This window comes from Ambystoma mexicanum, chromosome 2p, assembly GCF_040938575.1.
Source record: "Ambystoma mexicanum isolate Mex_15411 chromosome 2p, UKY_AmexF1_1, whole genome shotgun sequence".
NCBI lineage: Eukaryota > Metazoa > Chordata > Amphibia > Caudata > Ambystomatidae > Ambystoma > Ambystoma mexicanum.
The window spans coordinates 642682761-642709393 of NC_090923.1; the positions used below are offsets into that span (position 1 = coordinate 642682761).

At 45.1% G+C, this 26633-nt stretch overlaps 1 protein-coding gene across 5 annotated transcripts in view; it reads left to right on the forward strand.

Annotated features, from left to right (window-relative positions):
- Positions 1-26633, forward strand: part of RNF123 (ring finger protein 123) — a 3033138-nt gene that overhangs the window by 1931472 nt on the left and 1075033 nt on the right. For all 5 annotated transcript variants that reach the window (XM_069644183.1, XM_069644184.1, XM_069644185.1 and 2 more), the window contains exon 30: positions 15603-15690. In XM_069644183.1, the coding sequence (XP_069500284.1) occupies positions 15603-15690 (88 nt within the window). The remainder of the gene's footprint in view (positions 1-15602; positions 15691-26633) is intronic.

The following is a 26633-nucleotide window of genomic DNA, read 5'->3' on the forward strand; positions in this document are numbered from 1 at the left end:
TCCCATTTCAGGAGCCATTGCTTGTAGTCCTTTCTTAGAGGCCTCCAGAGAGACCTCCACCTACCACAATCCAACCGGGATGGGAGCTCCAGGAAGACTTGAGAGCCCTGTTGTTGAAGGGTACCTGTGGAAGAAGTACCTCCCGATCAGAGAGGGCCTGGTTGGTATTCACGGTATTTCCTGGTGCCCAAGAAGGGAAGAGGTCTCCATCCCATCCTGGACCTCAGGGCCTTGAACAAGTTCCTGAGGAAGGACACATTCCGGATGATGTTGAGAGATTCTCCATGCTCTCGAACTACAGGACTGGCTGGTGTCAATAGACCTACAGGCCACTTATTTCCATGTTGCAATACATCAAAAGCACAGGAGGTTCTTAAGGTTCCACATAGGCATTACCCACTATCAGTTCAAAGTGCTCCCCTTTGGGGTGACCTCCATGCTCACCTCAGGAGATCTGGAGTCCATGTATTTCCCTATCTGGATGACTGGCTGATCTGTGGGAAGTCGGCGGGCAGGTTTTATCTCGTCTGGACGACACCTGCCTACTACGGCACAGGCTCTGCTTCTCCCTCAACTTGAAGTCCCATTTGACACCAGTTCAGCGGGTCCAGTTCATCAGAGGAGTCTTCGATACCTGGGTAGGGAAGGCTTTTGCCCCAGAGGAGAGCGTCAGCAACATAGCCCAGATGGTGCATTTCTTTCAGAACCACACCACTCTTCCAGCGGCTTCCTTCCTTCGCCTCTTGGGTCTCATGGCCTTCTGTATTTTTCTAGTGCCAAAGGCCAGACTGCATATGAGATCCCTCCAGTGGCTCCTAAGGGACCAGTGGTCTCAGTATCTTGGAGCTTGCACCGATCACCTTCAGTGTCCAGCCTAGTAGTCCGTGAACTCGGCTGGTGGAACACGCGCAGCAATCTCTTGGCCGGGGAACCCTTCTGGTCCCCTTTCCCGAGTGGTCACGGATGCGTCCTTGAAGGGTTGGGGCGCCCACTGTGAGGATTTGCAGTTGAGTGGCCTATTGTTTCCATCAGAAGCAAAGTGGCATATCAATGGGCTGCAGTTGCGGGCCATCAAGGTAGCCCTGAGGGCCTTTGCCCCATCCCTGAGGGAAGCAAGTCCTCGTCCTGACAAACAACGCGGTGGCCATTTACTACCTCAACAAGCAAGATGGTGTGCACTTCCGCCCACTCTGCGCAGAGGCAATTTAGCTGTGGTTCTGGTTGTGAGAGTACCAAATCTCGGTCTCGGCAGTTCATCTGGCGGGGACAGAGAAGATCTTCGCGGATGCGCTGAGCAGGCAGAGTTTGGTCTCACACGAGTGGGAAGTGTGCCCGGAAATCCTCTAGGAGGTCTTTGATCTCTGGGGTAGCCCGGCATTGGATCTGTTCGCCACAGAGTCCAACAGGAAGTGCGAACAGTTTTGCTTGAGGGAATTCCTAGCGAACGGTGGACTGGGGGTGATTGGATCCTCCCTCCTTGCTACGCCTTCCCCCGATCCACATCATCCCTTGGGTTCTCACGGAGTTGAAGAGATTTTGAGCAACCATGATCTTGATCGCTCCAGATTGGGCGAGGAGAATGTGGTACTCGGATCTCCTGGATCTGACCATCTGTCCGCCTCACCGGTTGCCTCGGCATCCGGATCACTTAACCCAGTCGGAGGGTGGAGTGCTCCACCCGACCCCGGATTCCCTCAACCTACATGCGTGGCTCTTGAGAGGATGATGTATGATGACTGGGACCTCTCAGAGGAGTTAATTGAGGTATTGCTGGCTGCACATAGACCTTCTACTAGATCTCTGTACGCATGCAGGTGGAAAGGATTTGAGGCATGGTGCAGGGAACGCGAGACTGACCCTATCTCTTGCCCCACTGTTAGGCAGAATTATATGCAGTACCCTTTGGGAACACCACCCACAATTAAGACTACAAGTAACAGTACAAATTCACCTTTGGTACAAGCCTGTACTACACAGTAAAGTGGTAGCGATGCCTGTGCAGCCAGACTTATCTCAAGAGCAATTGAGCACTATCAAATAGTTACATAAAGGACAGCAATTACTATGATTCAAGCAAATACTGACTGAAGGTTTCCAAGTAAAAAAATATACATTTATTTACTGTTTAGTTATATAACATTTCACTATCATAAAGCAGTTTAAAAATCACAATCTTAATACACCACACCATACCACTACCAATAGGTTCCAGACAAGTTAAGCTCACAAAATGAAGTGGGAGCAAAATGGCACTCCAGCAATTGAAATAGGAGGGAAAGACAAAGTTAATAGAAATTGAACCACACCAACAGGTAAGTACTCAGGGCAATTGAGCAACGGGAACTACAGTGATATAATCAGGTAGAAAAGGATTAGGGCCAAAGTCAATGGGTCAAAAATCTTTTGCTCAACTTCACACGGTTCAGAGTAGTTTGCGGTAAAGTTTGTGCCACGGATTCCGGACGAGGATGCTCATGGAGTAGGTGAGGCTCCAGAGCCCAAGATCACACACATGGTAAAAACACACACAGCAAAACACATGTAAGAGTGGGGAAAAAGGCTCACTCTTACCAGGTGTAATAAATAAACCCTAGAAATCCAGCAAAGCTGCTGAGGGACTCATTAGGTAAGGGAAATCAGCCATTTATGAGAATTCTCCCTAACACCCACCACCACTGTGATGGAGTTCCTTCTCTTACTGTCCTCTTCAGGCCTTCAGGTTGCCACAGTTTACTGTTCCGTTATGGCCCCGTTCCTGAAGGGTCTTCTCAACATATTTCCGCCAAACCTCATTTGGTGTCCCAGATTGGGACCATAATCTAGTTTTGACCTATTTAATGGCGGCTCTATTTGAGCCCATGCATCCATGTTCTTTGTGGCTGTTGTCCCTTACGACAGCCTTTTTGGTTGCGATCACATCTGCCAGGAGAGTTAGCTAACTGCAAGTCTTGTGCTGTAGACCTCCCTTTCTGAAGTAATTTCACGATAACGTATCTTAAAGTCGGACCCGGATTCCTTCCTAAGGTGGTTTCTGAATTTCATCTGTCCCAGTCTATTGATTTACCTGTCTTTTACCCTTCTCCACATCCCTCAAAAGAGGAAGAGCGGTTCCACTGCCTTGACCCCAAGAGAGCATGTTGCTCGCACATCTGAGTTTAGGAAGTCGGACCAGTTGTTTGTGGCCCATCCCTTGTCTAGAAAAGGTCTTGCCATCACTAAACAAACTCTGGCACGTTGGATTATTTTGTGCATATCCGAGTGTTACCAATCGGCAGGGAAGGAGCTTCCAGCGGGCATCAGGGCCTGCTCGACCAGAGGGGTCTCAGCCTCTACAGCCCTCCAGAGAGGCGTTCCTGTTAGGGATATATGCCAGGCAGCCACTTGGTTATCCTTACACACCTTCACCAAGCACTATGCCTTGGATGTTACACGGAGAGCTGATGCAAGGTTTGGCAGGGTGGTTCTACAGAATCTACTGGTCTGAATCCTGCTGCCTTCCTTGGTTATCCTAACTGCTTGGGGAGTCTATCATGATGAGAAATCTGCAGGAGAAAAGCAATCTATTGAAAAAGAAATTACTCGCCATAATGATCTTTCTATGGATTCCTCTCCCGTAGATTCCTCATCAACCCTCCCATCCATCCCAGCTCAAAAAAGTTCTGTGGGTTGTCCCTTCTGTCCAAATGAGAAGGCGTCTTGTCATGGCTCTTGGATGACCGCTTCTGTTGCATTTAAAAAAAACATTTCAAACATTGTTGTGGGGTTCACCCTGTTGAGATGTATCCTTGTTAATGTTTTAACGGCTGGTTAGCCTCCTCTTGTGGTTTTTCCTTCTGCAGCATTCAGTAGCGGGGGGGATAAATTGGAGGAACTCAAGCATGGGGCGTAGTGACATGCTATATATAAGGCGCCTAACGTCACTTCCAGAGCAGACGATTGAGAGCCAGAAAAGATGTTGAAATGTCGAAATGTTTCCGTTCAGCAGAGCTGGATGATGGATATCAATCATGATGAGGAATCTGCGGTAGAAGAATCCATAGGAAGATCATTGCAGTGAGTAATTTCTCCTCTGAACCTCCAATGCTATCCCTCCTCTCCGTACCATCCCTCCTCTCCCCCATCTCCTTCCCGCCTGACCTTCTTGCTCCCCGGCCCAAAGCTTGCAATGTTGGGTTTCTCTTTGCTAGTGACCTATGTCTGCAACAATATATGTGCCTCTTCTGCTTGTATTTACCTCCTAGCTCTGAGGGTTTCTAGGTGTGATAATTCTGCAGCTGAAGGTACTAATTGCGGGGCAGCACGAGAAAAGAGAACGTTTCGACACTGATCGACCTACTTTGAATATGTTGGCAGCCTATGACTGTTCACCTACGGAGGGAAGCTCTGAGCACTCCCCAACCCCCGCTGTTTGCTCCTTTGGCTGCCTTTGCACCAGAGAACGTTTATGAGGTGATTTGTGTTTCTTCCGGATCCTACTGAATCCGGGTTTGAGTACCACAGTGTTTTTACTGAGAGATCACCCTTACCGCCATAATGACTTTCACGGCCAGGAAAGAAAAAGGGAACAAGAAACCCCATCAAGTTAAGAAACCAAAGAACTGTTTTGCTTGGAGGCGGAATATTAATTCCTTAAGACAATTCATTCACACCTTTCTAAATCAACCAACTGTGAAAGCTGTATTGTCGAAATCGGTCCAGCAAGCTACTCATGTCTCTACTTCTGAGGTTACATCTCTTGATTTAAGTTTAGAACAAAATAGACAAGGTTATCAGGAGTTGGTGATTAAGCAGGGAACGGCCAAATCATATTCTGTATTGACTAGACAAACGCTTGATGGTGCTTTCTCTCAAGGTTCTGGAGTGGGTAAACTGCGATCGGAGCCGCTGACCACTTTTAAATCCCTCAGAGTATTGAGGGAGCATCAACCCTTACTGGTAAGAGGTGAGGGTGTAAATCCATTAGACAACAAATCAGTGGCTAAAAGCTCCCTGTGGTCTCCGTCCACACCTTGAGGGCAGGGGATATATAGGATACCGGCCCTAGTAAGGCTGGGGGTCTCAAGTGAGTTGGATCAGCCTGAGGGGAGGTTGTCTCCTAAACATGGTTATTCCACAGCCCATGGGTCTGCTGAACTGGGAAACCACAGTCTCAGAGGGGAGGTTTGACATTCCCTTGAGACGGCATGGATGCAAAGACTCTGGGAATTTGGTAAACCGTGAGAGGTTGCCTGTGGGACCGTCTGCACTGTTGGGAAGAGGGGTGCAGGTAAAACAGATCGCCGGTAATATGCATTCAAAAAATGGGCTGGCGGTTCTATGTGGTAGGTTGAGGAATGTCCATATGTAATTCTATTTGAAAGCCTTCTTTTTGAAAATCGATCAGTTATATTGAGGCGTTCAGCGATTCTAGATCTACTCTCTGCGATATAATCTTTTTGGAATCTCGACTGGTGACCTGCAGAGGGTTGACTTTATTCACCATCATAGATCCGACCACTCGATTGTATCTCAACTCCAGTCTTGTGTTTGACCTGATTATGATTAAGGGGGAAAGGTACAGTATCTGAGTTCTTGGCTTTATCTCTCACCACAAGGTCGGTCTTGAGCAAGCTAACATGGCGAAAGACTGAAATCTTTGGCAAAAACTTCAAACATCCGAGGACACTAACAACTGGTCCTGGCTGTTGAAGGCGATGCAGCAAAAATTATTTATTGCGAGGATGGATGTCCCTTCAAATACTCAGTTTATTTTGGTGTCATGGAATACAAGGGGCCATACACATTTATTTTCTAACCTCGATTTGGGTGATTCATTTCAATCTTCCCTTATTATAGCACTACAAGAAACTTAGTTGACAAATTCCCCTGCCTTAGACAGCTTATATGTTTCCTGTCAGCCAGTCAGGCAGGGCGTTTTAGGTTGCCTCTCTGGGGAATTATTAACCTGTGTTGCGTCTTCCAGTGTCATTTCGGTGATAGGGTCCTATGATGTATGTTTTGGAATCATGGCAAGACTCGTTGGATCCGCTTAACTGAATGCCCTGGAAATCTTGGTTTTGATTGTGTATTGGCTTGATGGGATAGGGAACTTGGATGTCATATTAGATTGCTTATCACAGTATGTGCTTGATTGGCAGCACACACTCCTTACCTCTCTCTAGCTGCTCCATCCCCACCTACTCCTCCTTCCGCACCTCCTTGAAAGCCCTTCTTCTCCACTCCACCCTGACCTTCCTTCCCTACCATCCCTCCTCTCCAGCTCCCCTGTCCCCTTCCTATTCCCTTTTACCCTCCCTTCCCCTTCTTCTCTCACCCCTTGCTCTCAAATCAATTATTTGTATAATCATTCCTTCCCTACATCCTCTTCCTTTCCCTTCACCCTTCCCTCTCCGCCTCCATCTAAGTAAATTGTTCTACATATTCTCACTGGTTTTTTTCATGATTGTAAATATGCTTCTCTCATTATTGTACCTTGTTGTTATACTGTAAAGCGCTTTGGATTAAAGCGCTATATAAACCTAATAAACATAAACACACGTTTCCTTAAGGTCATATAGTGGCAGGTGCTGGCTGTCCCGTTTGGGTGGTTTTGGTTTGTCTCTTTCCAACGACTGCTTCTGTGCACAAGGAATGGTATCCCCTACTTGGTCAAATTGTCATATTCATTGTACACTCAACTATGTTTTTGCATATGTCTGGATTACTTAGAAGTGCTCTAGATTATAGGTCTTATCTACCTTTCACAGTGGTTATGCTATGTTAGAGGTCACCTTTCAGATTAGCTTGGGTGAAGGGGACCGGCTTGCCATGAGGCTCAGGGGTCTGTTGGTTAACTGTGCCAGCAACAGGATTACTTGGAATGTTGGTGCGGCATTCGCAGTAAATAATCATCTTATCAGTCTTTTGAGACTAACTACGATAGACTGGAAATTGTACACATTTACTGCGGATCCATTAAGTAGGTTTCTCAGATAACCTTTGGTGAACAGTAGGTTCCTTGGTAAGTGTAGAAAAGGAGTAAAACCCGTCCAACATCTACATATTTACAATGCGGAATTGCTGAACAGAAAAAAAAGACATGAGGCCAAAGATCAGACAGTTGCAGAGGTGTTTGAACAAACCTATAAGAACTGCCCGCTCTTAATGCGCACCAGGAGGACTCTGGAGGATGCAGAGACAACGCTCCATTGTCTAATAAAGATTCCAAGGCATTTTGGAGACTAATTAATGATTTAGATATGGTGCAGCCTCATGCACAAATGAACGCTTTATCGGAATCTGCATGGGTATCACATTTTTGTTTGATATTTGCTGATCAGTCTGACGGTGATTCGGGATCCCTTATTACTCTGGATAATAATTGCGAACTGCACCAAGAGGATTTCAGGGATGAGAGTTCATGAGGTCCTAGTTAAAATGACTCCCTTGCTTGCACCGGGCCCTAATGGCCTATCTAATTTCCTATTTAAGTTTGATCTACCTGCTTGGGCAAGAGTACTGTCGATTCTATTTAGGAATATTTTGGTTACTGGGCTACTTTCTGTTTCGTGGTCTACTGCCTATGTTCAGATTTATAAAAGAGGAGAGAGATCGTGTCCCCTGAACTATCGCCCTGTCCCGATTCTGGTGGCAGACAGCAAAGTGTTTGCTTTCATACTGTTGTCGCACCTAGAATCATGGGTGGCCGATATCGGGAGACTGGGGACCTGCCAACGGGGTGTAATCAAAACATGGGTACATCACTGAATGGTTTAATAGTGAACGATTTGCAACATTTAGCTTGGGGAGGGAAATAAGACTCCATATAGGTCGCCTCCCTCGATCTTATCGCTGCATTTGATGCTGTGGATCATTTCCGACTTTGGTCCAAATTACATTCATGAGCCATCCCAACCGGCTTATTAAAATGAATCATGGGACTGTTCTCCAAAACTAAAATGCAAGTTTGCCGGAACCATTCTGGAGGCCTTTCCCGGACTATTCCGACTGCTCGCAGGGTCAGGGAGGGATGTGTTCTCGCTCCCTGCCTGTTTAACTTATATCTGGCAGATATTGATGACTAGTTAAATCCTGTTGCTTTTGTTTCTCCGGAACTACACAAATTGAGATTCTGTTGATTGGCCTACGCTGATGATTTATTATTTTATTGTACATCAGTAGGTCTTCAACATTTAACGTATTCGTAATCTATGCTGAAACGCATGCACTGAAGGTCAACTCTGACTAAACAAAAGTGATACAATTGACTAAATCCATGAAAAAGAGTACATTTTTTGGGAAGGTCAAGGAAGTACTGATTAGTAATGTGAACTCTCTGACCTACCTTGGGTTTTTGATTGTCAAAGCCCAGTCTGTTAAGTCTGCATCTCTGGTTCAAAGATCGTGCCCATTGCCTGACCAACCAATTTTTGAAAGTAGATTTGAAATATGGTACATTTTCTCTGAAACCCGCAATCTGTAATTATGAATGTAAAATTGTGCTGAAATTGCTCTATGGCATAGAGACCTATCCCCTGCGTATGTTGGATTACTTACCCACCATTGAGGCAATGATATGGAAAAGAACCCTATGACTACTGAGCTGCCTTCCAGGTGATGCCATTAGATATGAATTGGGAATTGTTTCATTAAGAGCAAGAGCACCATGGAGTCTCTTAGCATTGCTGTGTAAGATTTTATATCCAACAGAGGGGTCTCTGTATGTTGATCTTAACCTTACTTTACAGGAACATGTTTGTGCCTGGATCAAAGCCATCTAAGATTTATGCACTGATATTCTTGACACTATTAGTAGTTTGACAGAAGAATTGGTGACAAACCCAGTAAACGTTAAGTTAACTCTTTTTCCCTCATGACTGGATTAGCATCTCAGAATCTATGCATTCTTAATCTTGGCAAGTCCATTTACAGGGTGATCATAAAAAATTGGGAATTTTCACTCTGAACCTTAGTATTCATCCTGATAAAGTAACTAGGACCATCTAGCTTTGTTTTCATTGGAACGTGATTCTTATCAAGCAGGTACTGGTGAAAAACGGTATGATTCCATCAGAGCAAGCCCGTTGTTGTTTCTGTAATTTGATTGGACAATGTGAATCTGTAAAACATTGGTTGATCGCATGCACTGCACTAGTAGGTCCAGATTAGCGATCATGATACGTCGATAAAATCCAGCATCTAATTACAGTGTGGTCTATTTGTTTATCTGGGCAAACTAACTCAATTATAACCACTGTTGCAGGTTTTATAGTCCTTGAAATTGAATTCACAATACAGTGATCAGTGAGGAATTGTAAATTTTACTATGAATTCCGACTGTAAACTCCTGTTAATTCATGGAATGTTAGGAATATTTTGTAACAATTAGACGAAGGAGAGTAATACAGGTGCCTCTAATCATCTTTTAGGACTGTTATTCTGTTTTGAATTGAAGTATATGAAATGTAAGATCTTTTTTCTCTTTTTTTATAAGGAATTAACAGTGTATTTTCAGATGTTGTATTGTAGGTCCTTTCTATCTGGATTTTATGTGAGTTTAAGCTTTGTACTCCATTTGTATTTTTTGTTATGTATTGCTGATCTTTTTATGGTTTGTAGTATATTGAAGTTTAGGTGTATTTATTTTTTTTAAACATCTTATTAGCATTTGTTAGACAAAACAATAGTCGATAGAATTCAAAAAGCTAGTGCATGCATGGATACGTGATGAGGATATTATCCACCTTTTTGTTCGGGATTGAAGGAGTCAAACATTTTTTGCACCAAGACCTTACTAAGGACCCCTCCAACCCCCCTCCCTCCGGGTTGATCTTTCCATGTGATCTAGTAAACCGTTTTTCCCAACAATTAACCCCCATCCCACCCAAACTGAGTTGCTTCCGTGTGGCGCTGATAGGCAAGTTGACCTTGTTGCGGTGTGGCGCCGCTGAATGCTGGTGTTCATAATGGTGGTATGTGTTTCCCCCTCATGCTCGTGACTTCCCTTGTTACTGGTATTTCCATCGTACCCCTTACTTCCTCTAGATGTATGGTTCAGTTAGTTCTCAACATTTCTGAGCTCTTGTGGGGTTGTGAGATTGATGTCGCACGAGGGCTGCTGCTTCCATTCTGCAGGTTTTGGCTAAAAGTGCTTTTCTTGCTGATAGGGTCGGAGGAGTTTTTGCTTTCCAATGCATGATAAGGAGCTTACGTGCTGTAAACAGAATTATGTTTATTAGTTTGCGTGTAAGCCCCTCTTCGTGCTGATAATTGGCCTCCGCTCCAAGGAGCATCACTTCAGGAGTAAATGCCACTGTGGCCCCTGCAATATCATTTAGTTGATCATGGAACTTCCCTCCAGTATGGAGATATCTTAGTGCAGTGCCACAGTGTGTGACCGAACGTGCCTGTGGCTCCGCATTCTCGCCAACATTCGTCTGTGCGAGCAATCCCCATCCGGTGTAGTGTGGTTGGAGTGTGATACAGTCTCTGTAGTATTTTGTATTGGACCTCCCTGTTCTTCTGGTTTATTGAAACTAGTGGTATGTCCTTGAAGTATTCCCTGAGATCTGCTTCATCAATATGGATGCCTAGGTCTTCTGACCAGATGCGTGCGAGCGTGTGGATACGAACCCGATTCTGCAGGGCTGACATCTGGTAGAATGTGTGTAGGCGTGAGAAAGTTCTGATGTGTTGCCGGTTAGGTGTATTTTTAACCCTATAATAAAAAGACAAATATTTGCCTCCTGAACATTAGAAACATTTTGTCCTTTTCTTACTGGCCAATCTACAAAATCTCCACTCTTGTGCTCCACAAACAGGATTACCACTGAAATCTGACCTTCTCTACTCCTTCCTCCCTCTAAACAAAGTCCTCAACTTTGCTACCTGCACTCTCTGCAACCTACCCAGAACCACCCCACACTTCTAACTACCTTCAACACGATGGTTGAATCGTCAAGCAGAACCGCTTTTCTTTTGTAAGTCTGCAAAGCTATGAATGGTCTAGATTCTCAGTACCTGGCTATTTGTAGCTCGGTTTGCTCACCATCTCGATCCCTCTGATCCTCCTCTGCACTCACTGTTCCTCCTCTCACTTCCACTCTTTCTCTCCTACTGCCCATAACAATCCCTAAGTCAGCGCAACCGTGGATCTCTTCAAAGCATAGCTTAAATGTCACTTGCTAAAGAGGAATCTACCCCTGCCTTCTTCCCCCATCCTCTTTGTGAGCCCACCACTGCCTCCAGTGACACTTAATTTTATTTTGTATATTTTATTAGTACTGCTCTTTACTTTGAACCACTTGACCTTTAGATTAATGTTACCTTTGTAGGTGGCCTGTTTTCTAATATACATTTTGTTTCTGTTTCTTTTGTTTTGTTCCCGGTATATGTCCTAATTTTGTACACCCTCATAAACTGGCTCACTTCTTGTTCTTGTTTTTATGCTCTTGTGCTGGCCCCCTTCGTGGGAATACTTTGTCCATCTGTAAATGTATTACAAGTAATTTCTGATTGAAATTGCCCACTCTACATGGGCCCAACTGAAAAAGCCCAGCCCAAGTGGAATGCTTATAGTACAAAGAATGGGAATTTACTGGAATTTCTACTGCCTAGGCTAAATGAAGTACCAAATACCCTCACCAAACAGACCACAGGGTAGCGGTGGTGCATTAGCAGAAGAACTGAGACTAGAAATGGACTGCAGAATACCACGTGAGAACCCATATTGGGGAGGAGAACATCCCAGAACAAACACTGCTGAGCACATGGCCGTTACCTGAATATTGGGACTGCAAAGGGGTCTGGCTAGAGAGCATTTAGAAGTCCTCCTCCCACCCCCAGCCCTGAGTGTATCTCAGCTAGATATTGGCCCCGGGGGACAACTGACTTTGAAAGCCAAAGGTACCTGGGGATACTAATAAGCAGGAAAGGCAAGGCTATAAAAAGCTAGTAGTTGCAGTAAAGGATAATAGGTTTTTGTGAGGTCTGAGGAGGGAGACCAAGAGACAAGAAAGGAGGGTGTAGCAGATGCAGAAAGAGTTGGAGGAGACTATTGGAGGGCTTTGAGAGAGTGAAGGTGAGGTGTTGGGCCTGAGAAGGTGGAACTAATTTGGCTATGTATGAGTGAGTGAGAAGAATTTGGAGGCTGTGAGTAGGAAGAGGAGAGAATTAAAAGTAGCTATGAGACATATGTGTGTGTATTTGTGCGCTCCCATGTGGGTAAAGATAAAGAGGGAAGTTAAAGTCAAGAGGTTAGAGGTCTTTAGAGGCAGGTGCAATATTGGGAGAGTGGAGTTGGAGAGAAAGACCAGAAAGGGAGTTGGCAGGCAGAGAAAGTAGATTGGAGAGAGTGAGAGAGAATCAGGAGAGGAAGAGACAAGATTGGAGTTTGAAGAAGCAATAGAGAACAGTAAGACCAGGGGACGAAATGTGGAGATGGAGAATGAAGGAGTGGGGTTTGAGAAAAGGATAGGCGAGTGAGGACAAGCTGAAGAGTCTGCCATCAGGCGAAAAGCGACGCAACAAGACTGCCCTATTTGGACATTAGGAACTACCTGGGGGAGGGAGTCAGATAGGTACATACTTTAGGACTCCCTTAGGTCAATGATAGACCTAGATAGTACCCTGGCTGTAGTCAACCAATCTTGTAGAAGCATCATTGTGGAATAGGGGGCCTGGACTATGGAGATAGTAACCCTCTTCAATGTTGAGGAAAGCGAATTGAGACCAACACTATTTTGGAACTCCAATTGCCTTGCATACATATCTCTTTATTAGAAAAGGTGGACATTTATGAGCAGTTGTTGTAAGGTTCCTTGAGCAACCTATTACAATGGTTGTCAGAAGTGGGATTGTTTGGTGCTTGATACAGAGACCACACAGTTTAGGAGTAGAAAAGATTGTGAAGATGGGGACACAAGAACAGAAGCCAGTCCTAGAAGCTAACCCCAGCAGAACATTATCAGAGAAGAGCATGGTTCTGGGTCCAAACCTCCATGCACCTACTGATTTAGCATGTTTACCAAACCAAAGATCCTTGTGGGAAAATGCTTACAATGTTCCCAGCCCTGCTGACTACTGGGTCCTCGCAAAGGAGAGAATCCTGGTTGAAAGATCCTAAGGGTAGACCTGCCGGTGAACAACTTCAGCTATTTCAACCCAACACAGCACAACCCAACAGTACTACCTACTCTATCAGCTGCATACAGTTGTTAGCTCAGCGGAGCACTGCAGCAACAATCCAGACCTTGTTGTAAAACCTCTCACCCACCACAATCCAGCTCAAGAGGGGGGGACATAGTCTGCTGGTTTTGGTGGAATACCATCTGGGACACCACAGGAGACCCTAGAGTGGAAGGGTCTACGAAGATAGTTTGTGCCCACCTTAGGGATTCAGTCCGGTCAATGAGGTCTCAACAACTTCTTGGCAAGCGGAACCTCCTCAAGTTGACCTAAAAGAATACATGAGGAACTTGATGCTGTGTCTACTACTAGTGAGAGACGAGGAAATAGCAGTGACTGTATGGTGCAGCAGTAACACAGAGGACTCTGAAGACCAAGATCATCCCCAGCAATCCCTGCATCCACAGGGAAACCCTGAGAAGAAGCTATAGAGTCGAGGCTAGGTGAACCTGATCCCTTAGTAGAGCTCTATTCATAGCAGCTAGCTGCTCCCATAGGAAAGTGATCGCACAGACCAAGTTCAAGAAGAGACAGGAGACCTGGGGCCGATGGATAACTTGATGGTGTCGGAGATATGGCGAGACCACTAATCCCAGGAGAACCTATGGGAAAGACCCAACAGTGGGCGAAGAGTCTGCCAACAGAAAATCTACATGTGACCAAGAAGGTACTGCAACGTACTGAGGGGGACAACTCCAGGGGGTAACCAAAGATAAAAATCAAACCTCTTTCACTACAGCAGGAAGAGCTCTCCGAGAATGAAGGACCCTGGCTGAAGGGAAATAGAGCAGCTCAGGCCAATATTCTTAGAGTAATGGCCCAAATAGGAAGACAACGTTGACCTCCCTTATAGCAGTGATTTGGCATTTTGTGCCTAGTCTGTGGAGTGAGGGGCCCATTGAGAAATCTGTGCAATCTCCCTAGGCTCCCACTATCACCATCTGTATGCCTGGAGTGACCTGCCTGAAGAAACATTCTGGGTCCTGGTTCAGATCCAGGGGGAACACTGTCTTAGCCATGTTACGTTCAAACAGCACAATCACCCGCAAATGTCCTTAACTACCATCATCACACAGCTCACTGGAACAGACAAAACACTATCTTTTGCATCCATGTGTCCTGGAAAGTTTACAGCAAAGCAATGGTTCTTATCCAGGTTGGGGACACAGTCTGAAATGTTAAAGTCCCAGTGATTGCATATCTCCCCAAAGATCTGGTGTTTGGGAGAGCAGGTTGCCGGATTCGAGAAATTGAGGGAGTCTCTACGTCACAACGATAAAACTTTCAAGGTGCCAGCAATACCCATCTCCTACAATTGTCTGAAGACATCCTTGTCAAACTCCAAAGGTTAGCCTGAAGCCAGGAATTTTGAGAGGAGAGCAGGTTCCGAATACAATCTGAGAAAAGTAAGAGAATTTCCCAAATATACATTAGACGAGTGAAGGAGAAACCAGGAGGGTCAAAGGATGGTGTATATGATGGGGTCATGGAAATGACCCTGCCTGGGTGTTGAAGGGATCTGTCCCATCCTGGTATAGGCAGCCTTTTACGGTACAGCCAGAGTTGGTCCTACCCCGGGGTAGTGTAAGGGAGATTAGAGGACCCCAGTCCTTGGATCCCCATAGAGTCTGAATGACATGTAGGGCTACTGTTACCAGTGTCACTGTCCCTATACCTATCAGCCTCTGTTGTTGTGAGGTTGCTGACTAGCCTGTCACATAGGACTTAATTGATATGAGCAGAATGGGAGAGGAAGTGGCAGAATCTCTTTGGGGATCAAGTCACCACTCTGAAGCTTCTGAATTTAGACTTCTAGGCTCCCTTTAAGTGCTATGACGCCTGTCCTGTTACTTTCAGATATGAGAAATTTTCACCCATTTGACTGAAGGGATAAGACTGCAGAAGTTAGCGCAATGTGTAACTTTAACTTAATCTCACATAAACATCAGGAGTTGAATTAGCATGCAATTTTATATGTTAAATACGTGTATATGGCTATTATTCTGAAGATCCCTCCCAGGAGTTGATTGTACCACTTTGGCTTGCCAGACCAACTGGACGACCTTCAGACCATTTCCAACTTGCTTACCCTCAAAATCAATGCTGGTACAGCTAGCAGTCTAAAGCAATTCATGTGTGCTGTTCGCTGTTGCAATGTGCATGCTGCCCGCTATGCTATGAAGACGAGTGTCTGCCACTGAAATTAGTTGATAATACATAGCAAAATAGTTCAAGATTGTGGGTGTGATTAGAGGGGCAGTATTGGTCACAGCAGATGTTGTGGGGGACTCCCTAAGCCGTATAGCCTTCCTTTTATCCTGCATCAATACTCAAGATCTACAGTAGCACAAGTGTTGCTTATCAAATTTCACAATTTGCATACAGTGGAATCTGGTCCATCGCAGATTTGTTGACTTCATGCTTCTTTTTTCTGTTAGGCGGATAACCATGATGAAAAACCTCCTTGCTCCCTATGAACAGCGACCCTGGGCCCAAACCAACTGGATTCTTGTCCGTCTTTGGAGGGTAATGTTTCAAATTTAGTTCCACTCACGCAATTTGATTTCAGTGCATGTTGATAATAATAATAATAATAATAATAATAATAATGATCTTTAGACCGACAAATTCCCAGATTACAATTCTGACACTGCACTCTCAAACATGCTTTTTTAAAAAGGAATAATTTAAATCCACAAGATACAAAACCATTTTTAAACATATTGTTCCTTAAAAAGATGTTTTTTTGAAAATGTAAGCAGCATGCCAACTAAATGCAGTGTTTGCTTAATGTTACCTCTGTGAAGCTCTTAGTGATTGAACGAAAAGGCATTTGTGCTGGTCTTCATTGTACTTCTCTCCAATGTTCCTTTGCATAGATGGTGCTAATAGTTTTCTACTGTATAATCATAGTTGTATTTTTATCATATGAGCTAGGGGTCTTCCCAGCATATTTCCTCTCTTTTTTCATCTTCCGAATCACTATGTTCTTTCTACTGTACTTGACTTTATTGCATTCTGAATGACTCATATTTCAAATCAAAAGTAATTTATTTTGGATGCATAGATTAATTGTAAGTACAGATAAATGAATTTAAAATGAGCACTGCATAAAATACACAATTAAATGCTAAACATGCCTAGTACATAGTTTAAAAAAAATGATTTAATGTCATTTGGAAACAAATCAAAGTAACATTTTATTGCGATGGATCAGCTTGGGATGTTTTGGTATTGAAAACGATCCTAACGGTCTCTCCTAGTGCAATCCATCCAAGACCAGGTATGTCCTTATTCAATTCTACAGTGGACCCATGCATGACAGTGACATTACAATGTATGAACAGATAAAATATGACGATTAAACCGTTAAATTGATGCAATATTTGATCAGTTCACAAATTTACAGGGCAATCTTTGTAACTGTAGGCCAAAGTTTTAAAATGTGCAATGGTTTGTTGGAAGCTGTATCATACAGCAGCAAATTGCACTAAATGAATTTGTGCAAATGTTAATCAAGTGATTTTAAAAGGATTGCCTAATAAAACCAGTTGCCATATCGCCAACAAAAAATAAATATTAAAAAAAAAGCTAGTAGCAAATGCCAAAGGTTCATTGCTCTCATCAAAGAAAAAAATTGATTATTTCCTGGGAAATGCATGAAGTAGACAAAAATACAATAAAATGATTTACAGTCTTAATCTCATGATTATAATGGAGGAAGACACATTCCCAACTCTTCCTGCCCTCCCATATTTCAAATACTGATGACTGAGCAAGAGAGTTGGCTCTTACCAGAAGATTAGTATTCTGTTGTGTTAAATTTCCTTGACAAGACCAAATCCCCAGTTGATATTTTTTGCAGGTATTACCATAAACAGAAGGTCTTTTCATCTCAGTGTTTCAATGGATTGCATTCTTCCGCAGATTCCTAATTTGATAGATATCCCTTCCAGTACAGCTGCTCCAAACATTTCAACAGGGTTCACAGTGCTACTCGACATCGACCGCCAACTCCTCGTGACTGGGCCGTGCCACTCTTCGACTGCAGACGTGCTGTCGGGCGTATATATGTTATGTGACTGCGCCCCTCTACCTCAGTACCTTTTTCTCTGTGTGCTTAGCACGCTGCCTATCGGAAGATTCAAACGCTGTCAAAACTGCAGTTCGTAGATGTCCATCACCGTCCTGTGTGGTATCTGCGTTTGGTATCTGGGGAAGATCTTGATGTCGAGTAGTGCAGTTCCTGTCAGCAGATGAACCCAAAGTTTATTAGGAAGTGAACAGCAAAGTTAGCGCTCAGGCGGCCTCCATCAAAGTTCAACCCTCGGATCGTCAGGCAAAGACACCAAAGGCCCAACAACTGAAAAGAGGGACAGGCACTGTAAGAAGGCGAAGAAGAGCTCTCAATCCCGAAGTGGTTCACGCCATTCGCTGTCCTCTTCCTTTCACAAAAAGAATAGACGCCATCGTCGCAAGCGTGACTCCTACTCGCCGGAGTCTGGCCCGGCTCCGGGTTCACTGAGGGATGAGGTGTTCAAGGAGCAAATGCTCCAACTTTTTCAAAAAGCCACAGCTGGTACGACTTCGGTCTCAATGCTGCAGGCGAGTACAGCACCAGTTGCGCCCGACGGTTCTGGCCCCAAGATGACCATGTCTGGTCCTACTGTCATGAACCGCCGTCTACGTCCTTTCTGGACTTTGTGGTCCCTGACACATAGAGGATTGAACTAAGTAATCCTTCCAACATGGCCGCTTGATGCGGAACGCTGCTTGCCAGTCTCTGCGCTACACGCTCTACATAACAGACACACCCCCGCGACTCAGCGCGTCTCAACGCTACTGCTTGCTGTAGTTGGACTGTGTTGCCGGAGTTCGCGTGGGGCTTTATTCTAATTCCTGGTTCCCAGTTCCGTGAATCCCCTTTCCTTCCTTCCCTTTCCTCCACCTTACCTCCGAACTTCCTGGATTTCACCCGCGTCGAGTCACGGCTTCCTGTGCCTCCGAGTGCGGGCGTCGTTCATTCCTGGTCTCCGCCCTGGACATCTGAACGTATCCTGTAATCAGATTGTGAACCTCATGCTGGAATCCGAGGACCAGCACACAGGGTTATACAAATCCCGGACTGTGCGAAAGAAGACTCCACAGAAGGTCGCAAGCAAACAACATAAACAGGTGAGAAGGGGAGAGACTTGTGACACCTACGCCCTCGTGCTCGACAACGGCTAAGCTGATTCCGGCACCAATCCTAAAAGCACCGGTATCGAGAGTCCCTGCCGGAGCAATTCCATCTACCATGTCGTTGATGACGGTCAAGTGCTCCTTAACTCCTGAATCTGTCGATATTCTTCGACACCATGAGGTCGATTTACATCGATGAAGGCTGCCAGGTTCCTTTTGGCTTTAAACCGATGAGTGGGGGATTTGGGGCAGCATATTTCTTTACAGGCCAGGTAGATTTGCTGGCTCTAGCTGAAGGGTGGCAGGACCCTGATTTGCAGCAATCTGCTCTTCATGGTGACCTTAATGCCCAGTACAGGAGAACTGTTGATAAAGTGATTAAAGCCTTACGCCTGTGCACCGCTGCCAAGGCATAAGGGATTTAAGACATCATGGATAGAGAGCCACAGACATGGAGGGCATCACCATTTATTGGCACTATCTCATATCCCCTCATCACGCTGTGGCAGAGACCATTCCTGTAATCTCAAACTAAACCAGAAGGTATGGATGTCCAGACCGCCACAGTGAGCTCTAGGCTGGCTACATCCACCTCTAACCTTCTCACAGACCAGGAATCCAAGAAAATGGATGCCCTGGCCAAGAAGATCTTTGTGTCAGGGAGCATGGTCCTGAAGGTAGTCCATGCCTCCTGCGCCAAATATTCCAACGGACTGTGGAGGACATGTAAGAAAGGCTTGGCATCAACAGTAAGACAGACACAAGAGACCACAGTTCAAGCGTGTTTATTCAACTTTCACAGAGGTGAGATAAACGCCTATCTAAACCTAAAACTACAGATGTGAGCAAGCTACGACCATCAAATAATAATAATGCAGTCCTAATAGAGGCTTGTCAAATTAAAAAAGGCCTATACTAAAAAACCTATTGGCAAATCCTTACCACTAATTTACAAAATAAGTTGGGGTGATGTTCATGAACAAGAAAGAAGTGTTCACAAAATGATAAGTCGGGATGTTCGGGCCGTTGGCCTCCCTTCCCCACGTTTTCAGCATGGGACAAGGCGGTTCACTCCGGCAAAGCACACACTCTGGCTTCTGCAGCATAAAGATACAGTTCCATTTTCACAGTTCAAGACCTTCTGTGTCCAGGCCTCTTCTTGCAAGTTTCTTGACTCAGAGGGCCTGGTTTTCAAAAATAACATGAAAACGTTATTTTCCTTTTCCAGCACTCAATTTGGGTTTTCACCCTGGACCCCCCCTCAGCCGGGCTCAGATCCTTTTTCAAAACAAAAAATTCAATGTTGGATCCCCTCTTCCGGGCTCAGATCCCATTCAAACTATGTTCACTCAATTAGTCTCCCTCAGCCGTGCTTGGACCAATTGTGTTGTACTTTAAACTATCAAAGACTTTCAAATGTCCACAGGATTTAGCAAGACCCGTTGCATGAGCACTTCGATCTCAGTATTTCTTTTCGCACACTCAGCATCAGTTGGATACCTAACCGAGACCTTCGAAAGAGCGCCCTTGTGACGCCGGGCCAGTCTTGTGTATGGTATCTTGGGTTGTCTCCCAAAGTTCGATCACAAAGTTCAATTACTTCTTTGGTTTCCCTTATACAACGCCTCACACACTGTTCTCTTTATACAAAGTTGCTGCTTGCAAACTTGGTTCAAAACCCAAGCCGATCTGGTATTAGTCTCTCTGACTCACCGGCTGTGCAGTCTTTACTGATGCTGCTTTGTTGTAGGAGCCAAGGACAGTACCACAGCGTCAATCGCTCCTCCGCGCCTTGGTTATCGACGGCGGGAGTGCCCCGGGTACCTCCGACACACTGTGCAGGTTTGATCAGCCTTAGTTCCTGGTCTTTCGGTTTCTTACTTTCCAAGGCTCATGAAAGTAACCATCTTTAGAAGTCATGGATACTTGTTTGTTTGTTTTATTCACTTTTGATGCGCACCGGACTCGTGGGTAACAGGGCGCAGCAATAATAAGAATATACAAGGCTTACATGGTTACAACAAAGAAAAATATGCAATGTACAATAGACAGCTACCAGCACACATAATGACAAGATTTACATAATTACAAGATATACATATGAATGTACAGTGTACAGGGTATGGTTTATCAGATATAGTAGATATGTAGTGTGCCTGATAGGGCACTGATGAGAACATGTTATAGATATATAGATACACGTAAGATAAGCCGGATTTGTCACAGGTAGTTGCGGCTAGTGGTAGGAGACAGTAGTAGGCGATGCAGTTCGACTAGAGGTCGGTAGCCGTGAGGTGTTGAATTACATTTTGTCTGAAAAGGAGGTAAGGTTGATTTACTCCCATGGTTTGTGGCAGTTGGTTCCAGGTTTTTTTCTTTTAAAAAAAAAAACGTTATTTAATACTGGCATTTCACAACAAAGGGTACATCACATTATTGGGGATTCTTAACAGGGATGTACAAAGCAGGCATGAATTTGCATACAGTATGTTCATCGAATGATAAAGGAGAAAAGGAAAGGTGAGGGAAACAAAGTAGACGATTCTTCAAATATTGGTATAGCCACTTCATTCTTCGGATGGGTCTTCCGTGCTTCGCAGGTACTCGCTAAGGGGACCCCAAATGTCTTTTGGTCTGGAGGTGGTTTGGATACCTCGGATATAAGATTCTTTGCGGTATCAGGTCACTTTTGCGAAACAAAAAGTTTCGATTACAAATCATGAGAATACTTTGTCAGTCATTTTTTCGAACAGTCCTTTTTAAAGAAAGAATTCGACTATCATGTCTAAATGAAGGTTAGTTTAAGTGTTAAAATAGGGTAAGGGTTGGGGCTTGGCTTAGTTTAGGGGTTAAAGTAGGGTTAGGGCTGGGGGGTGTGGGGTTAGGGGGGCTGGGGGGACCCCTCCCCAATATACACACAACTTTAAAACATTACAAGGGGCTGGCCAGTGCTGAAATTTCAGTTTAAAAAATGCATTGAAATGCTACTTTTAACATGTGAAAGTGCATTTCAATTGAAACCAGTCCATGTCTATTGTTGATGGATTGGTTTCGAAAGAAATGCATTTTTGCATGTTAAGTATAGCTTGTCAAAGCTTTTTTTTCGAAAATTTGTTTTCGAAGGTTTTGTGATTCGAAACTTTTTTTTCGAAAGAATCACTATAAACCTTCTTCGCTCTCTTGTACGTTTATGAGGTCTCTGAGCCAGTTTTCGTGTGTGGAAGGGGTTTTGGATTTAATTTTCCGCTTGGCCACTGCTCCCCCCCCACTGCGAATAGTCTGTGGGTCCTTGTAGAGGCTTTTCCAATGTCCCCCAGTAAGTATTTCAACAGCTTAGCCGGGATCTGTATGTTCAATATGTTTATGGTTTCTGCTATTTCTTCCCAAAATCGCCTAATTGGCGGACATTCCTAATACATGTGGATCGCATTCGCAGCAACTGTGCCGCACTTAGGGAATGCAGCTTGTTTAGAGGGGTCAAACGTGGAGATCTTCCTTGGAGTAATGTGCAGGTGGTTTTGAATTTTTAACTGGATGAGTCTGAAGTTTGCGCATAGGGAGATAGATTTGGTGTATCTGCAGTAGTTTACCCATTGCTGCTCATCGATGTCCGTGTTCAGATCTCTCTCGCAATTGCTTTTCATTTCATTTCTGGATGGGATGTTGAGTTGTATTATTCTGGACATTGTAGAGACGTTGCTGGTGAATCCATCTTGTGTCAGAATTTCAGATAGGAATTTATGTATGGGTGGTGCAATCGGGAAGGATTGCCATTTCTTCATGCAGGCTGCTTTCAGGAGTTGGTATTGTAGGATTGTGAGTAGACCGGGGCCCACTCTATTTTGGATCTCTGCAACGGTAAGAAAGCGTCCCTCAGGAAAGAGGTCTCCGATTCTGGCCTCCTTTTCTGGGTCCCATCTCTTTTGTATGGTTCGGTCCATAGTGGGTTCAAGTGCGGGGTAGTGCCATAGTGGTAGGTGGGGCCAGTATGGAGTACCACATCCCACTCTCTTGACGATCTGTGTCCACACCCGTACTGTCAAGGATAATGGATCTGCCAGTACCCTCTCCTCTGTGACCCAGGCAAATATACTCTTTAGGTTCAGGGGAGAAGCCGCAAACTCCTCCGCACATATATGTGCAAATTGTTGTGCGGTATTGTTCCCGTAGTTATCAAAGTACGCCTGTGCAGAATAATAATATAGGAGAAAGTCAGGAGCCGCTAGCCCACCCGTGTCATAACTTTCACATAGCTTTGGCCAACTTAGTCTGGACGTGCCTCCTCTCCAGATAAAATTGGACACCATTTTCTGTAATATATCAAAAAATGTACCACCTGGCCATATCGGGATACCACTAAATAGGTATAATAGTTTTGGTACCACCACAGTTTTAGCAAGGAAATACGGCCGTTCAAGGATAGCGGCAATTCAACCCATGAGCTAAGCTTGCAGAATGGAGCATAGTTGTTGTTGTACAAGGTGCGCTTGTCTACTGCCATTATGATGCACAGATATCGAGAAGTGGTAGGGGACCATCGGAAGCCATTCATGCTTGCGGATCTGATTGTAGAGCTGGACAGAGGTATTATTTTGGATTTCACCTGGTTTATCTTGTACCCAGAGTATTTTGTGAAATCTACAATGTCTCGCATTACGGGTGGCAAATTTGTGTCAGGATCTCTGAGATATAACATTGTGTCATCCGCATAGAGAGAGATGAACTGGGGGGTCCCCATTATTTCGAATCCCTCTCCAGGCATGTCTGAAACGTAGGCATGCTGCCATTCCTTCTATTGTTAATGCAAAAATTAGAGGGGAGAAGGGAGCCTTGTATAGTGCCCCTTTGTAGCTCAAAGCTGGTTGACAGCGTCTTATTGGTCCTTACTCTGGCGGTGGGATTACAGTACAACAACCTTATCGATTGGAGAAATCCCAAGCCGAAACCCATTTTTTCTATTATGGCATACATGAACTTCCATGATATAGAGTCGAACGCTTTCTCAGCGTCTAGAGTAACTTCCACATTCTTCGCCCGTGGGTCCATCTGGGACGCAATGGCATAGAATCTTTGCAGGTTTAGGGGAAGTGGATCGGCCTGTTATAAAGCCGGATTGGTCCGGGTGTACTAGTTTGGACATATATTGGTTCAGTTTGTTGGCTATGGCTTTAGCGAAAATTTTGGTGTCAAAGTCAATAAGATATAGTGGTCTATATGAGGAGGGAGGTTTGAGTGGTTTCAATAGGACCGTGATAATAGCTTTTCTCATTGATGATGGCAGAGTTCCTCTCTCCAGGGATTCCTCCCACTCTTCCAGCAGCCTTGGAACAAGTTCCTCTATGAGGGTCTTGTCGAGATGTGCGGTTAGGCAGTCCGACCCAGGTGCTTTACCCGCCCTGAGGTCCTTGATTGCTTGTATTACATCTTCTAGGCTTAAAGGAAGGTCGATGGCAGAACTTTCATCTGGGTTCAGTGTGGGGAGAGGGAAGGAGTCGAGGTATTGTTGTAACTCTTCTGTTGACACCTGATCCGAGTTTGTGTCGAGTTCGGTCTAGAAGCTCTTGAACTCCTCATTCACCCTCAGGTGGTCTACGTGCGTCATGCCCATCTTATCCGTTATGCTGGTGATTTGTCAAAGGCCATGTTCAGACTTAATTAGATTGGCTAGTATCCTGCCAGATTTATATCCCTTATTTTCTGGCTCTGGTAGGTTGTGTCATGTACCAGACCTCTCGTTCTGCCAGTGTCGCTAATTCGGCCAGGGCATCATGCAGTGAGGTCAAAGTTCTTGGCCCTGGTGATTCCGTGTAAGCTTCTTCCGCCTCCTTGATGTGATCCTCGGTCTGGGACAACTGGGTGCCTATTTCTCTTGATTTCCAAAGTCCACAGTACATTAAGTGTCCCCTCTGCCACACTTTGAAAGCTTCCCAGACCGTGGTAGGAGAACTAACAGATCCTTGGTTACATTCAAAGAATTGAGCCACCTCAGTCCGGAGCGGTTCAAGTAGAGAATCGTCTCGTAGGAGATCTGGGGGCATTCTCCATGAGCGGTGGACCGGTATGGGTACTCCTATCTGGATATCCAAGACAATCAAGGAGTGGTCTGATAAGGTTCGGGGCAGTATTGTGCATTCACTCATGTCTGTAATATGGTCAGTGGAGCAGAGCCAGTAATCGATACGGGAGGTCGACCATGGACATGTGAATGAAATGTGTAGTCTCTGGTAAGGGGGTGCAGTTCCCTCCATGCATCTGAGAGTGGTAGCATAGTCATGGCTTGTTTGATGGTTAATGCTGCCTTTGAGTCGGTCCGCTGGGCCGTGGATGTTCTGTCGAGTGAAGGGTCTAGGATGGTATTAAAATCTCCTCCCCATATCACTCTCGCCTCATCTGTTGACATTATTAATGTAATTATTTGTTGGTAAAATTCCAGAGAGTCTATATTGGGACCGTACGTGTTGATGATAATTATGTCTTGCCCATGCAGTGACCCCCATACTTTTACGTATCTGCCATCAATATCCACTTTGGATTTAGACACGAGGAGTCAGAGTCTGCGGTGGATCGCCGTCAGCACCCCTCTCGAGTGTGTCGAGTAGTCCGTCACATACGTTTGTGGACCCCAGGAGCAGCAAAATGAGCCAGATATTCGTTCAGTGGCATGAGTCTCTTGTAGTAGCAGAATGTCGATCCTATGTCTGTTGGCATATGCTAGGATTTTTCTGGCTTTGATTGGGTTAACAAGCCCCCTGACGTTCCAGGACAAGAGTCTAGTACCTTGTTCATTTGTTGTGTCGACATTAGTTATATCTGTTCGTAGGGGTGTAGCGCCGGAGGTATTGTAATATCTTTCTTTCCCCTTTATTGATGCCCATTTTTTCCACTTTACAACAATAACTGTAGAAACTACCCCCCACCACCCAGTGTGATTATTTGCTACTATTCATGGATATAAATATATGAATCATTGTGGATCCAGTTCTGTCCAGGCAACCGGCCTGAAGCCCGTCCCACCCCTCACCATCCCCCAATCGGGCGGTGTATCCCAGTGAACCAGCTCCAACTTTGCAAAGTGAGGGGGGCTGGACGGCCCAATGCTCTCTCTGGAGTCGTAGCTGCATTTGTCAATTGAAATGGTGTGCTGTCGTTTTATTTCTGACTTGATGCTTGAATACCTTTCATCTTGTCAAGTATGGTTGCATGAGTTTGAGTTCAGGTTTCGTTTGGCGCTGCCGGAATGTGCTGCTCTAGGTATGCCACGGCGTCTTCAGGTGTCTCGAAGAACTGTGTCCTGCCAGCATGTTGTATGCGCAGTTTGGCCGGAAATAGCATTGCGTATATTATCTTCCTTTCCCTTAACGCTCTTTTCATAGGGTCAAAGGAGCGTCGCGCAGCCTGGACCCAGTTGAAAAACCTGGGTATATGTGGATGCGGCTAGAGTCATGGGACAGGGGGCCTTGTTCACATGCCAGACATAGGATGAGATCTCGATCTCGGTAGCTGATCAGCCTTGCTATGATTATCCGGGGCGGACCTCCTGGTTTAGGCGGATTGGTAAGTGCCCTGTGTGCTCTCTCGACCAGAAATTGCTTTGAAAACTGCGCATCTGGGAACAAGGAGTGATGCATATCTTCGAGGAAGCGTTTCATGGAGTTCTTGATTTTGCGCTCAGCCACCCCGACCACCCTTATGTTACGACGTGATTGGGATTCTAGTTCTTCACATTTGCTCTGAAGGGTTTTGACCTCTTTTTGGATTTTCTCTATGGTTTTGTTCTGTGTAGCAGATGAGTCCTCCAGGGTGGACACCCTGTCCTCAGCCTCAGCGACTCTGGTGTTAACCTTCCTGATATCAGCTCGGATGGAAGTGATGTTATCGCCAATATCGTCAAGTTTGGTGTTGATTGCAGCAAACCCTCTCTCCATAGCTGCCGTGTAAGGGGCCATACCCTGTTCTGAAGGGTCTGATGTAGGGCCCTTGGGGAGAACTGCTGGATCGTGGTCTGGGTCCAACGTGTGGTATTAGCAAATGCATCCATGGGCCCCTGTTTCTTATTTTTTGCTCCTCCCATCATGCCTGTGTGATGGTCTCTCGTGGTTCTGTACCACTGGAGGGGTGGCTATGGAGCTCAATGTAGGGGGATCTGTGGCCCTGTCTGAGGTATGTGTTTTCAAGGATGTCCGCATCGGGGCAATCCTGCCCAGAGAGTATGAGGTGATAACACAGATCCTTTCAGTGGCGCCCCAAGGTCACAGTGCCCAAATGTGTTCCCAGCAGTAGGTTGGATG